This window comes from Akebia trifoliata, chromosome 4 (genome assembly GCF_017979445.1).
Source record: "Akebia trifoliata isolate Shusen 1 chromosome 4, ASM1797944v1, whole genome shotgun sequence".
Taxonomy (NCBI): domain Eukaryota; kingdom Viridiplantae; phylum Streptophyta; class Magnoliopsida; order Ranunculales; family Lardizabalaceae; genus Akebia; species Akebia trifoliata.
Window position 1 is genome coordinate 5394012 of NC_141378.1, and position 13379 is coordinate 5407390.

At 35.4% G+C, this 13379-nt stretch overlaps 1 protein-coding gene across 1 annotated transcript; it reads left to right on the forward strand.

Annotated features, from left to right (window-relative positions):
* The first annotated feature begins 1425 nt into the window (after nt 1-1425).
* On the forward strand, nt 1426-10672 carry LOC147403238 (LUC7 related protein). The gene is made up of 13 exons (XM_086438743.1): nt 1426-1766; nt 3041-3093; nt 3827-3995; nt 4086-4149; nt 4890-4969; nt 5143-5299; nt 6302-6363; nt 7568-7630; nt 7967-8025; nt 8372-8453; nt 9878-9927; nt 10021-10275; nt 10363-10672. Exons 1-13 carry the CDS (start codon nt 1620-1622, stop codon nt 10379-10381), a joined length of 1260 nt encoding a protein of 419 aa, XP_086294869.1. The 5' UTR covers nt 1426-1619; the 3' UTR covers nt 10382-10672.
* The last annotated feature ends 2707 nt before the right edge of the window (nt 10673-13379 follow it).

Sequence of the window (13379 nt, forward strand, 5' to 3'; positions counted from 1 at the left end):
TGTGGCTTGGTACAAGTTTCCTATCCTCCAATCTGAATTGTGGATGGGAGCAACTAGTTGCATGTCAATAGTTGCTAATTGAATCCTAATTTAAAAAAAAATACCAATTCTTCATCCTCCCCCCCCCCTAATTTTTAATGTTTTATTTACCAGTTGCACCCCTCTCTCTTGAGTAGGGGAGAAGTTTTCTGACTATTTTTATTTTCCCATAGAATGACGAAGAAGATGTTGAAACTCAGTGTGTCCTTGTGTGTGTGTTTTTTTGGTTTTGAAGGAACGAAATAGAATCCCAACAATTGGGGTTGGCAATGTGTTGTGTTCTTGCATGTTAAGGTAAGAGTATTCTAAAGATTTACCCGATCCAAATCTAACCTGTTTAACAATTGGGTCAAATACTTTAATTTGAGCTCAACAAGTTTGTTGAATAGGTAACTTGACCCAATCCACATAAAATGTTTAAAAGAAAAAAAATAAGTTTAATTTTTACCACTAAAAATAATGTTATGGATTTAAATCCACACATATTTGTGATAAGAATAAAACCAAGCCGGAGAAATAGGTATGTGTATCACAAAAAGAGATTGTCCAATAAAATCTGATGTACATATGGCTGATGTTGTGCATTGAACAACTCTAGTAAGTAAAATAAAGCATAAAATTGTGTGCGCGCGCGTGTGTGAGTAATTTTTTTAAAAAATCCTTGAATGAATTACTAATATTTGAGATATCTCATAGTTTAAATAGATTATATACGAGTCAGGTTGTATGTGGGGCTAGGGGCAGGGGTACAATCAGTTCGTGGTTGGGTGAACTAGTCGCTTTGTGATGCTTAAGGCTAGGAGCGTAGGTCTCTCAAATTACAGTGGATCTAATCTAATCGATTGGGTTGATCCAAGACCAATCCAATAACAATCAGATCCAAGGTTACCCAATTTGTTAGAAAGGTATTGAACGGAGAATACTCTTATGTTCAACATATAAATAAAAAAATTTGATTTTTTTTTTCTTCTTCTCAAAATCTGTCATTTTCAATTTTTTTTTCACCTTAGTTATCATTTCAACCTTCAAATTCCCTCATCTCTATCTATCCCTACAAATCGGATTCATTCTCAAGTGGTGAACCATGAACCTGAATTCGAATTGAGTGAATCCATGAATAAGGTAACATAGACCAGATCTATTCCATTCTGGTTTAGGTTTTATTGGATTTCAACATAATTAAGATCCAAATCAGATTAAAAACAGTCAGATCCAGTATGGATCGAATCAAATCCATTTTGATACACAATTTATATAAATTGGATTTCAGACCGGAGATCCCACTCGACAGTTATATACGTGGTATATTTTAGTTGGCCAAAATATCATCGTCAGCAGTAATTTATGATGAAAAGTGATCAAGTAGGGCTATCTAGAGAAGAAATCTGGACGGCTTCCTTGGAATAAAAAAAGGGTTGTTTTTTTAGTTTTTAATCATAAAAAAATAGAAGTGAATTTTAAGCTCCGTCTGCTCTCTGCAGAAGTAACAGAGCGCAGATTCTCTCAAACCCTAACAGATCATCTCTCTCTCTGCAGAGAAGATTAATAGTGAAACCCTAAATCCCTAAAAAATCCTAGAAATGGATGCAATAAGAAAGCAGTTGGACGTGTTGATGGGAGCGAATAGGAATGGAGACGTGAGAGAGGTGAATCGAAAGTACTACGATCGTGACGTCTGTCGTCTCTACTTGGTTGGCCTTTGCCCTCACGAGCTCTTCCAGTTAACGGTACCACCAATCTCTCTCTCTCTCTCTATGTTTGGATTTCTTCGTTATTTACTTTTTTGATCTCGTATTTATAACGATTCTATATATTGACATGTTTCAAAACCCTTGTTTCAGTCCCTAAATCATAAATTACAAAACTGTTCAATGTTCGAGTAATAAACCCTAATTTTTATGATTCTATGTTGTGCTCCGTCATCACAGAGCTTAAATTTACAGATGACCCAACTCGGCAGATTCATTTGGTTTTATTAGCACAACATGCATCACTGAATCGCTTGAAAACTAACTCAGTGGCAATTTTATGAGAGCTGTTAACTTCACTGCTAGAAGGGTTTTGATTTTGGTGGGTCAGGTTTATATCAGCTTCTAGAGGTTATTAATTTTGAAAGTTTGAGGGGATTTTTAGCAAATACAAGAATCCGAAGAAAACTGCCTCATTCATGGATAAGTAGGTTTTAACTCGATTTTGGACTACCCAGAACAAAGCTAACCCTGCGACTAAACATCCCCTCATTCCTCATCCCTTCACCATGCTTCGTTTAGCTTTGAAAACTTTCCTATAACATTAATAATACAAGAGTCTTTGGAGATTCTAACATCAATTATGAATTCGAAACTTTATTACAAGCGGAACGAACAAGGTGGGAAATACTTTCTTTTTGAATTTGTTTCAAAAGGATCTATTTTGAACCGTAGAGCCAAGATTTTTTATTCCTATAAATTTTAAAATTTCTTGTTGGGGCAAGTGCCCCAAATGCCCCCACTGTAAATCCGCCTCTGGTATTACTAGTGGTGCCAATGGAGCGGTTTTGGCCGGGGTAACAATATATTAGAAGTAGAACCAATTTGATGCATAATGTTTATGATGCTGAAACAATTGGGACTATAATCGAAGGTCACAAGTATCTTGGTCATGCAACTGGTAAAAATGTGAAAACGGAAAAGAAATGTAAAAATATGTAGGATATTTCAAAAGAAGCTTGATATCCTAAGAACTATTGTGTATGTTAATTATGGGTTTAATTAGTTCTAGATCCAAATCAGTTCGCGTATCTATATAATTAGAAGTAGAATCTATTATGTGCAACATCCCTGATTTCCATCAATTTCTAGTTCTGATATGGAGGCGATCATTTCTGGTTTTCCAGTTGGTGCCCTAGGTAGTAATTTGAAATTAATTTTAGGCATCTTGGTTTCATTTGTTGGTTGTACAATTTTTTTTTTTAATTCCTAGTTTTTATATTTATGTGCACCATTTTTACTATTTGTACCAGAAAATGGATATGGGCCCGTGTCCGAAGGTGCACTCATTGCAGTTAAGAAAAGAGTATCCTTTGTGTGTTATTGCATGCTATTTTGTTTATTGTGTGAAATAGTTTATATTTATTTCCATTTTGTTTATTGTTTGAAATAGTTTATATGTGGGCCAAGAGGTGTATTCAAAGAGCCAAGAGCGAGCCACAATCAACTTTAAATCAGCTGTTACAGTGACCCTGCTGTAGGCTAGGTTATTGAACACTTGATTGTCTTTTTTTATTTGTTTCTGACTATATTAAAATGGAGTGATCCTTTAATGGGTCATACAAATGAAGTTTAAGTAAATTGTTTGACAACATTACAAAAATAAAAGGGTCAATGAAACAAACTTCTTTAAAATAAAGTGTAGGAGATCTGATTAATTGTTTTCTTGGAATCATGCTCACCCTTGAAAAATGTCACCAGACACAAAGTATGAAGGTTGTGCTCTAAGCCCTTTTATGGATTATGTTTTTTTTTTTTTCCAGCCAAAGCTAACCCAACAACCAACAAGCAGATTCCTGACCCCCTTTTATTTATGTTTTTCTCCAAGTAAAATTATTTAATTATTTAAGTAGTGCAAGCCTATTTATGAGGTATACATATAATATAAATTTTGTATTATCTCTAGTAATTGATGCTAAACATCTTAGATGTGATGTGATTGTAGAAGGAATACTAAAAATTAGGAATTTAAATTTGGGTTTGCTTGTGTGATCATTATCGAGTATTTTTATCCTCGTCTCTTCCTAAGCCCTTCACAGATATGAAGAAGCCAACGCAAAAGGTAGTCATAACTATGACAGGGATTTGGAAGATGTCATCGATAGGCTTATAGTCGAGTGTGATAGAAAAATTACCAGAGCTCTTAAGCGTTTGGAAGATGAGGATGCTAAAGCTGCAATTGCTATATCTGTGTCGGAGGTTACCCAGGTAAATGGTTATGCAGGTTCTCTGACATATCTCAGTCCATTCATTAATTTTTCTGATTGTGATTTTGATGTATTCCTTTTGAAAATGCAGACGCCTGAGGTACTTGAGTTGTCAAAGCAAATCAAGGAAAAGTTGAAAGAAGTTGATCAACTTGGTAATTCTCCCCCAGTGAAATAGGCATGATTTCCTTTGCTGGTCTTTTTGGTTATTTTCATATCGTGAGTATGATCATCAGTTTGAGGTGATTCATTTTGTTTGTACTGCACACTTTGTATGGTCCTAGGTTCAAACCTAACTTCACCTTGCAAACCACTAACCCTTTTCCTATCAAAAAATAGAGTAAAAAAATTAATGCATATTAATGTAGCTGTTCTGTTCTTTTTGTTCCTGGTTCTCAGTCGTAGTTCAAAAAGTTCCCTAGGTGCTTCCTTCCATTGTATCTAGCTATTGAGGTTTGTTTCATAAATGTTACGAAATTTTACATTGGCTTTTGATAATCTATAGAGGTCAATTTTTCTGATGTTGTTTCTTGGGAGTTTATGCGAGTTTGAATACTAAAAGCTTATAGTCATCTTATCTGAGGCTTTCTAGGTCAAATACTTTTTAGAAGTAACTTACCATTTCAGTGTTTCATGGGGGAACTATAGTAGTACATATGTTCTTCTGCCGTGGCTTTGGCTTACCCACAAATGATGGTGTAGAAGGTTTGGATTCCCACCTCCAATTTAACATTGTATCGAAGCAATATCTTAACTGGTTTGTTTGCTAATCATGTGAGGGGTTTGTGAGGATCCTTGCTTGATAATCTTTGAGCTACTGCATTATTAAGGTCATTAAAAAGCTATGTACTGATATACATTGATTGATGAGTTCATAAACCATGTTGATTTGTAGATCTCGAAGGCTTGACTGATAATAAGATTCGGGCATTGGAAGTGGTGGAAGAACTCAGAGCCAAAAGAGCAGACAAACAGGTTATTTTCTGCTGCTTAAATCTTAATTCTCATTATGTTCGACCTAACATCAGTGTTGTAGAACTTAGTTTCAATTTTGAACTTATTGATTAAAATTGTGTTTACATTAGAGAGTTTCTTGACTCTTGTTTGCTCTTGTAAATGTTGTAATTTGTTGTTATTCTCTATGGCAGTCCATGCTGCTTCTTGATGCCTTCAGTAAAGATAGAGCTTCCTTACCACAACCGCTTACAAACACTCCACCATTGGCCCCATTGCCTGTAGTCGCTCCTCCAGATCCTCGCACCCAGGAAATGATCAATGAGAAGCTGAAGAAGGCAGAGGATCTTGGTAAGTTTATAAGACAAACTAGGAGTTGTGAAGTGCCCCATATTCATATGAACTTATTGAAGTTTTGCTCATTCATTGCAGTTCAGTTGTTCACCATTAGTTCTCTTTTATTAATTTTTTTGAGTTTACTTGAATATGTTTATGTATAGGAGTTGTGATGTGTCCCATATGTATGTATAATTAGTTTCTTCTTGTTCTTCTTCATTTTTCCCTCATTTGTTCTGTTTAACCCTTGCAAGAAGTAAGTCCTATCCCAAAGATTTGGGGTCACAGCTCTATTCCACTTTGTGATGAGCCAAGTCTTGTGTTATTTATACGATCTCTATACATATTCTTTTAGGTCTTCCTCTCACTTTTTTAGGACCTTCAACTTTAATATTTCTTTTAATTAGTGCTATAATAGCCTTCGTTGAACATGCCCAAACCATCTTATATGGCTTTCTCTTAGTTTATCACCTGGTGGAGCTACTATTAAATCTTCCTGAATATGTTCGCTTCTAATTGTATCAGTTTCAGTCTTTCTACTCATCCATCTCAACATTCTCGTCCTCAAAATTTAATATGATGCTTCTTGATCACTTAACATTCAGCTACGTAAAACGTAGCTGGTCTTACTACCCTCATATATAATTTTCCTTTTAATTTGATTGGTATGCATATGTCACATGTTCAACCCTTATTTTTATGTTACTTAAATGTCGATGTGTTGTATAAAGTTAGGGAACAACACAACACAAGATTTCTGTAAAGGGTGACCCTTATTTGTTTGTGTGTGTAAAATTGTCTCTTTTGAGTGATCATGCACTATCGTTAGCAAAAGCTTACTCATGTGTTTGTCCAAGCCTAGGGGATTGTTTTGTGTGGTTTACTGGTGTTTTACTTTTTCTTTTCTATGTTGCTTAACAAATGTACGATTTAACTTTCATTTTAGTTATTTGATGTATTTGTTGTATTTATTTCATGGTTATGAATTTTTTTTGTTTATTTCATTTTGTCCTGCAGGTGAGCAAGGAATGGTGGATGAGGCACAAAAAGCACTGGAAGAAGCTGAAGCTCTAAAGAAGGTTTTGTTTTGTTAATTTCTATTTTGATTCTTTGAGAATTAAGGAAGAATCTACAATGGTCATTATCAATTTAGAAAAGTATATGAAATATAGGATGAAGAGAGTTAATTTGGTGGATAATAATAAGCGTTGAGCAAGTATATTGATATTTTAAGGACTCTTTGTTGATGCGGTAACTAGCGTGGGAATAATTGGTGGTATGATGAAGGAATTTTTACTTACAGTGGATTTGGAATAGTAATTAGCCCTAGTTATAGATGGAGCAGGATCTCCCATTCTAGGAGAGGTTCCTTGGTGCTTGTTATCTGTGGATAATGTGTTGATTGGTAAAACTAGAGAGTATGAAATTCAAAACTATAACTATTGAGGAATACCTTAGAAAACTCAGGGTTATATTAGTAGAACCAGGATTGACAATGCGTCATTCAAGAAATTCCCTATATCTATACCCCATAAATATAAATAGAAAGAAAAATCCCCAAAGCAAGCACTTCCATCATTTAGGTTCATTGTCCATTAGTTATTAGAAAAAAAGGTTAATTGTCCATGAAGATGGAGAGATTGGAGGGGAATGTTACTGAGAATTAGTACTGGGTGGTTGTAATGTTACCATGCTTTTAGAGTACTGTGTGGTTTGCAAATTAAAATAAGAGAAAATTTTAATGCAACAATTCAAGCAGTTGCACTTTGTGGAGCCATGTTGGGCCATTAACAAGATGTTCATAAAATGAGCTTAACAGAAATGGGTATATTGAGATGGATTAGTGGTAAATAGTCAAGGGAATTTAGGGAATCTTGTGGGAGATAAAATAGAGGAAAATTGATTTTGGTTGTTTAGGCGTGTACAACTACCAATGACGGAACTAGTGAGGAGCGTTTTGGTGCTAGTTGAAAGATAAAAAATGACATGAATCTAACCTAGAAATGATCTAACCTTGACAGAATATATTGCTCTAGATTGAGTTGAATGGCGAAAAAGTTTCACGTTGCTGTCCTTCAATGTCTGGGATGAAGTATAGATGATGATGATGTTGATATGTTAATAATGATCAACACTATCAGATCATTTGAGACCCATCTAGTTGTCCATAATCATGGTTGCCATGTAAAAGCGTTTAGAATTTTATGTATTTGATGATCTTTGATTGTCTTCTTCCCCACTAATGTTTGGAATCTGTGCTTATCCTTAATGTTTCTGTTTCAGTTGGCTGCAAGGCAGGAACCAGGTCTGGATTCTTCCAAGTACACTGCTGCTGATGTGCGCATTGTGAGTCCAATTTCACACAACCTTTTTTATTTCTTCTCCCTAAACTTGGAATTGCCCTCCTATTTTTACATTGTTGCGTACTAGGCCTGTAGTTTGAAGGGAAATTTGTTATTTACACAATATTAGATCAGCATATTATTAGAGCTTTGTTTCTTTTTATAGTAAATTAATTATAGTTTACACGTAAATATGGAAAACTACTACAACTGAAACTAATGCATTTTGGAAGTTTGGGAACTTACATTCTTGAGAGCATCTCCATAGATTAATCAAAAAATTTCTGTCATAAAATATCAAGCAGCTTTCTTATTTTTTAAATTTTGGTTCCATCTACAGACTGATCAGAAGCTACGTGTCTGTGACATTTGTGGAGCATTTTTGAGCGTGTATGACAGGTAACATTCTGGTCTTGTTTCACTTGGTAATCACAGTCAAGTTCCTTGGCTTCTCTAAGGGCAACATAAGACTAGCATATAGGGTTTCAAGTACTTCAGCTTTTGACCAGGTGTGTTATACCTCCTTGTCACCAGCATGCTTTTGGGCCCAGTTTTACGAGGATAAACTTTTGCAGCTAAAGAATGTGCGTGTTTTTCTGTTTTTCGCTTGTAGATTATGTAAATTGTTAGAAACTTATGGGGCAACTATATGTTGACCAAAAATGTACTATATAAGATCTATCTATCCAACTGACTGCATTTTTGCGTGATGAGGATCTAGTTTGATTTTGAATGTGATTTTCAGTGACCGCCGCCTGGCTGATCATTTTGGAGGAAAACTTCACCTGGGCTACATGCAAATTCGTGAGAAATTAGCTGAGCTTCAGGTAAGATTTTTCATTTATTTTTCATGGAGTTGATAGATTAATCAGAACCCCTCAGGGGGAACTAATAAAGAGCACATTCTCAAGTGCCAAGTACATGGAAGATATTCTTCTTCTGGTTATTTCAGTTCAATCAATTCTCTTAAGAAGATCAGTTCATCTATGCAATTTAGATGTCACTGATACAAGCAAACAAATTAGCTGGGATCTATATATTATTTTAGCTGCTATGATTTTTGACTCCTTTCAAGTTGGAACTCTGAACTTGTTAACTATGTTACCGGTATAATGTTCCATATTCTTCCATAGAGACTGATAGTGGGGGAAGCTTATTGAATGTAATTTGTCATAGTTGTCCTCATCATCCGTATTCTGAAACAGGGTTTACATTGTCCTGGAATAGCTATTTAATATGACAAATAGCTCACAGTCTCTGAAACAATTCTCCACATGTCCCTTTTTTTTTGTTGTGTGTGTTTGTGTGGAACATTTGCATTTTTAGATGCAAATTTTTCATGGCATAAGAAATTCATGTTTTGTGGAAAAACTAAAAATCATGGAATGAGCACATGCCAGTGACCCAAAAAATTCAAAAAAAAGGTGTCATTCATGATATGGTGTAAGTTTTTCTTGAGAATTGTAACACCTCTTGTTTACCTTTCCCTGTCTCATCCTCGATCTTCTACTCATCACACCCACCTTTTTATTAATTTTTTTGTTGTTGTGGAGATGGTTTCTGATGTATGACAACCTACTAACCCAGATTTGTTCGATTCAAAGGTGGTTCTACTTTGGGAATGGTGGTGGAAAGATTAATTTGAAATTTTTTTTTATGGCAAAGGTATTGAAGGAAAAAGATTTCAGAAATCCCAATTGGCTATTTGTTGTAAAAATAAATGCAACATTTTGCAATTAGGGATATGATCATAAAGAAAACTACATTGGTCTAATGGGGAAGGGATTAAGGTATTTGACCAAAGATTGAAAATAAATAAAAGGAGTGAAGAGAAAGAATAGATGATAAAAATGAAGAAATTAATCGAATAGTATTTATACTCAAATCAGACTCCTAGAATAACCTAAAAACAATAGAAAAAGATTTTTATATCCTTAAAATTCATCCAATCCATTAATGGATTACAAATTCTACTAAGTAATGACCCATGATCTCTTTGTTCTCTTTACAATTTTTTATTTTTCAGGAGCAATAGAATTAGATTGTGAGCAGTATCATAGTTTGAGATTAGGCAACTTTGTTTAACATTTAAACCAAAGCCTATGCCTTCTGTGCTTAAGAGGCTTATGGATTTTCTTGTTCGAGTTCAAATGCTTTTGTTCTCCATTTCTTCTTGTTTTTTGAAGTAGTATTTGATGCAGTTCAAATTGTTGTTTTGAGGGTATTACTATAAGGTAATGAATTTTTTCAGGAAGAGAGAAATAAGAGTCGAAAGGTAGATCGATCAGAAAGTGAAAGAAGGTACTCTCTTTTTTTCCCCTTTAATCTCATCAAACTTATGAAATGCCAATATAGAAATAATGAGCTTTATCAAATTTGCATAATTGTACTCAGATCGAAAGAGCGAAGCCGGGACCGTGATAGGGCATCAAGCAGGGACAAGGATCATGATAGGGAGGATCGAGGTGATAGTCGGGAGCGAGGGAGGGATTATGATCGCAGAAGTAGAGATCGTGATCGGTATCATGACCGAGATCGTGGCTATGATCGTGAACGTGAAAGAGATTCAGACCACTCTCGCAATTATGATTCAAGGAGTCGCAAGAGGTCGCGCTCCCGGGAACGCACCAGGGATTATGATCGCCACAGGTATCCTAGATAACTAGAAGATTTAATCACAATTTCATTGTGGAATATGGATCTACTAAACTTTTTACCTCATATAATCTGGTGCAGGAGGTATGATCGGTACTAGGCAATGATAAACTTTATAACAAAGGGGATATGGCTACAAGGAAAGAAAAGCAGTGTGTTAGTACTGGAGTAAACACACCACAAGGGGGAGGATTATAATCTGCGTTTAGTTTTGGACCTTATTAGTAGATCAGTGTGCGATCCACAGCAACACTTGTACTCATGAGATTTGTAAGAGCTTATGACACTAATATACACATTCCCTTGTAGGCAGTCACTGGGGTAGGGTAAGAGTCTTAATTGTTTTTTATGGGCCTGAAATTCTGCAATGAAACTGGATTTTGATGTTTTATATGGACCTTGCACTTGTGATGTCTTTAGTTGTGTTAGTAAGAAATGGTTGCATAAACACAAGTTCTTTGTGCTTCACACCGTGTTTTCTTTTTCTTCCCCCTTTTATGATTTAGACATTTGTGGTCTTAGTAGCACAGATGACATCATCATATACAGATTGTCATTTTTAAGTAGCACAGAATTCTTAGCAACCCCCCCTTCATCCCACCACAAAAAAAAAAAAAAAAAAAAAAATGGTTTGTTGACTAATAGACTCTGGAGTGCCATTGTCCACGGTCAAGGGTTGACTCTATCTGAATGGTAGGCAGATGAACAAATCATACAGTACAAATGACTGAAATGCCATTGAATCTTCGAGCTCTTATTCCTTTTTTTTGTCATTTTTTTACAGCTTTCATAAATAATACAGCACTTTCTTAAAATGCAATATCAAATAAAGAGAGCTTCATTGATCTATAATGAGAATTGGGAGAGTTGGTGGTGATGGGATGTGGGTCCCACCAAATATTAACATTATATTCTTCAAAACCTGCTAGAATAATAGAGTTTTGTCATTTGAGAGTGTTCATCACTGACCAATCTTATCTTTTGGTGGTGCTATCATATGGACACAAGATCATCTACATCATTATAAGTTGATCTGTTCTGGTGCCTATTGCCCCCACCAAAGTGGGTTTGCTTTCTCCTTTTTGGTAGAGCAGAAATATATTGGGCCCACAACCTATCACCAAGATCAGCTAGTCAAACCCAAGCACGTGATAAATCAAAATTTTACCCAATATGACCATCGAGAAAAATAGTTTATGAAAAAGGGTAATTTTGTTATTTCTGGTGTTTCAAGGTAACGCAAGGCATGCCATTTGACTGTTGGGATGTGATGACCGTTAGGTTTCACCTAAAATTCAAAAAACTCCCGGGAAATTCAAGAAAGAAAGGGAAAAACTTGTTGATCTCTTCTCTCTCTCTCTCTCTCCCCTTCATTGCATTTGGAACATAATCAAATTGCTTTGTATCAATGAAAATTGATTTTGCTTCTCCAACTTCTTCTCCTCCATCTCCCCTTCCCATCAGTGTGGGCCCAAACTACGAGAAGTACTTCTTCTCGTCATCTGGATCTCCATCGCCACCTTTCTCTCCTCCTTTAAGCTGCACTTTGTCCGAAAATAACCCTCTTTTACAAAAAGAGTTGTCAACCCAATTTAAAGGGATATCGGTGTTTTCACTTGATCAAGTCTGTCATGACTTGGGACCGCAAAACTCGTGTCTAAAGGACTTGTAAGTCTGCTCTTCTCTTTGCATTAGTTCTTTTTTTCTTTTCTTTTTTCCTTCTTATATTTTTTATAAAGAAGTTTCTGTAATTTGTTTTGTTTAGAACATAATATCAATAAAAATGTATTAAATAATAGTAAAACATTCTTGTTTTTTTTAAGGACAAGATGGTTTATATTTTACAAATGAGGACAAGAAGTTGTCATATATGGGATCACAGGCAGCTGTATCTCTTTGTTTTGAATTTAAAAAAAAAAAAAAAAAAGATAATGTCTTGGGGGGATTGCAACCAAGGTTTAAATTCTCATCGCAAGGTAACGTTTCAGTTGGGAGAAAATCCAAGACAGTTTTGATCAAAATATTCTGAAATAATCCTAAATATATTTCATTCCAGTTTCAACAAAAATCGAAATGTCTCCAACGAAATATTCCAAAATAGTATAAAACTTTAAATCATGACCTTTTTTTTCCTTATCATGGGTATCCCCACCCTTCGGGTGAGACTAATCCCACGGGTCACACACACACCATGGAATTCACTGCTTCATGGGGTTTCGAACACTTAACCTACCTTTCTTGAGGAGTTTATCAAGATTCAGCTTGCCATTAGGCCAACCCCTTGGGATTTTTAAATCATAACCATAGAGATCTGTTTTAGTGACTTTTTTTTTCACTTTCCTAATGAATGTGAGAGATAAGATGGTCAGAGGAAAATCATGTAAGTGGGTCATCAAAACTTGGTGCCCACATCCTCATCTTTGCATGTAATAATCTGAGGGATGGTAGACCGACCTTATGGTCTCTCTCCCTTAAAAAATGAGGGGGGAAAAAAGATGTCCAACGTCTGTTCAATCCATCCAAAATACGAGGTCATGAAGAAGAATGAAAGCCTCCCATGCATAACTGGTGAGTATTAAAAAATGAGTGCCATGTTTTTATTTTAATATATATATATATATATATATATATATATATATTTTAAATGGTACTCTTTGGGGGTACATTGACCTATAGATAAATTTGGCCCACCTCTTCTCAACCTACACACCCGAAACCATTTTGATTGGAAATTCAAGCCTTTGATGGGGAAAGAAATCAAATTTTAAAAAAAAAATGCTCGATTTTACAAATCATCCTGATTATTTGGAGATAAGAAAAGAGAAAGCTAAACATGAATTGGTCCGGGACCCCTTGAAGTATGTCTCAATAGCAAAAATAAGATGTTGAGTTCAGTAATGTTACACAACCCAACCCAATCGACTAGTTTATCCTCATTCAATTCTTATATAGCACTAATGTAAGTAGGCATTGGAAATGCAGGTTGGAGTGGCTTTTTCTGAAATGTTGCTGCTGTTGCTCTTGTTCTCCCTCTGGCTTTCCATCTGAACCCTAAATATGCAAAATCTAAGCAGACTCACTAGCTAGGATTTTACCAT

Excerpts from the sequence above, each read along its gene's own strand:
- LOC147403238 (XM_086438743.1), top strand. The coding sequence starts at position 1,620 with ATGGATGCAATAAGAAAGCAGTTGGACGTGTTGATGGGAGCGAATAGG. Across the intron at positions 1,767-3,040 it reads ACGAGCTCTTCCAGTTAACG|AAAATGGATATGGGCCCGTG; the intron begins GTACCACCAATC and ends TATTTGTACCAG. Across the intron at positions 5,300-6,301 it reads GAAGAAGGCAGAGGATCTTG|GTGAGCAAGGAATGGTGGAT; the intron begins GTAAGTTTATAA and ends TTTGTCCTGCAG.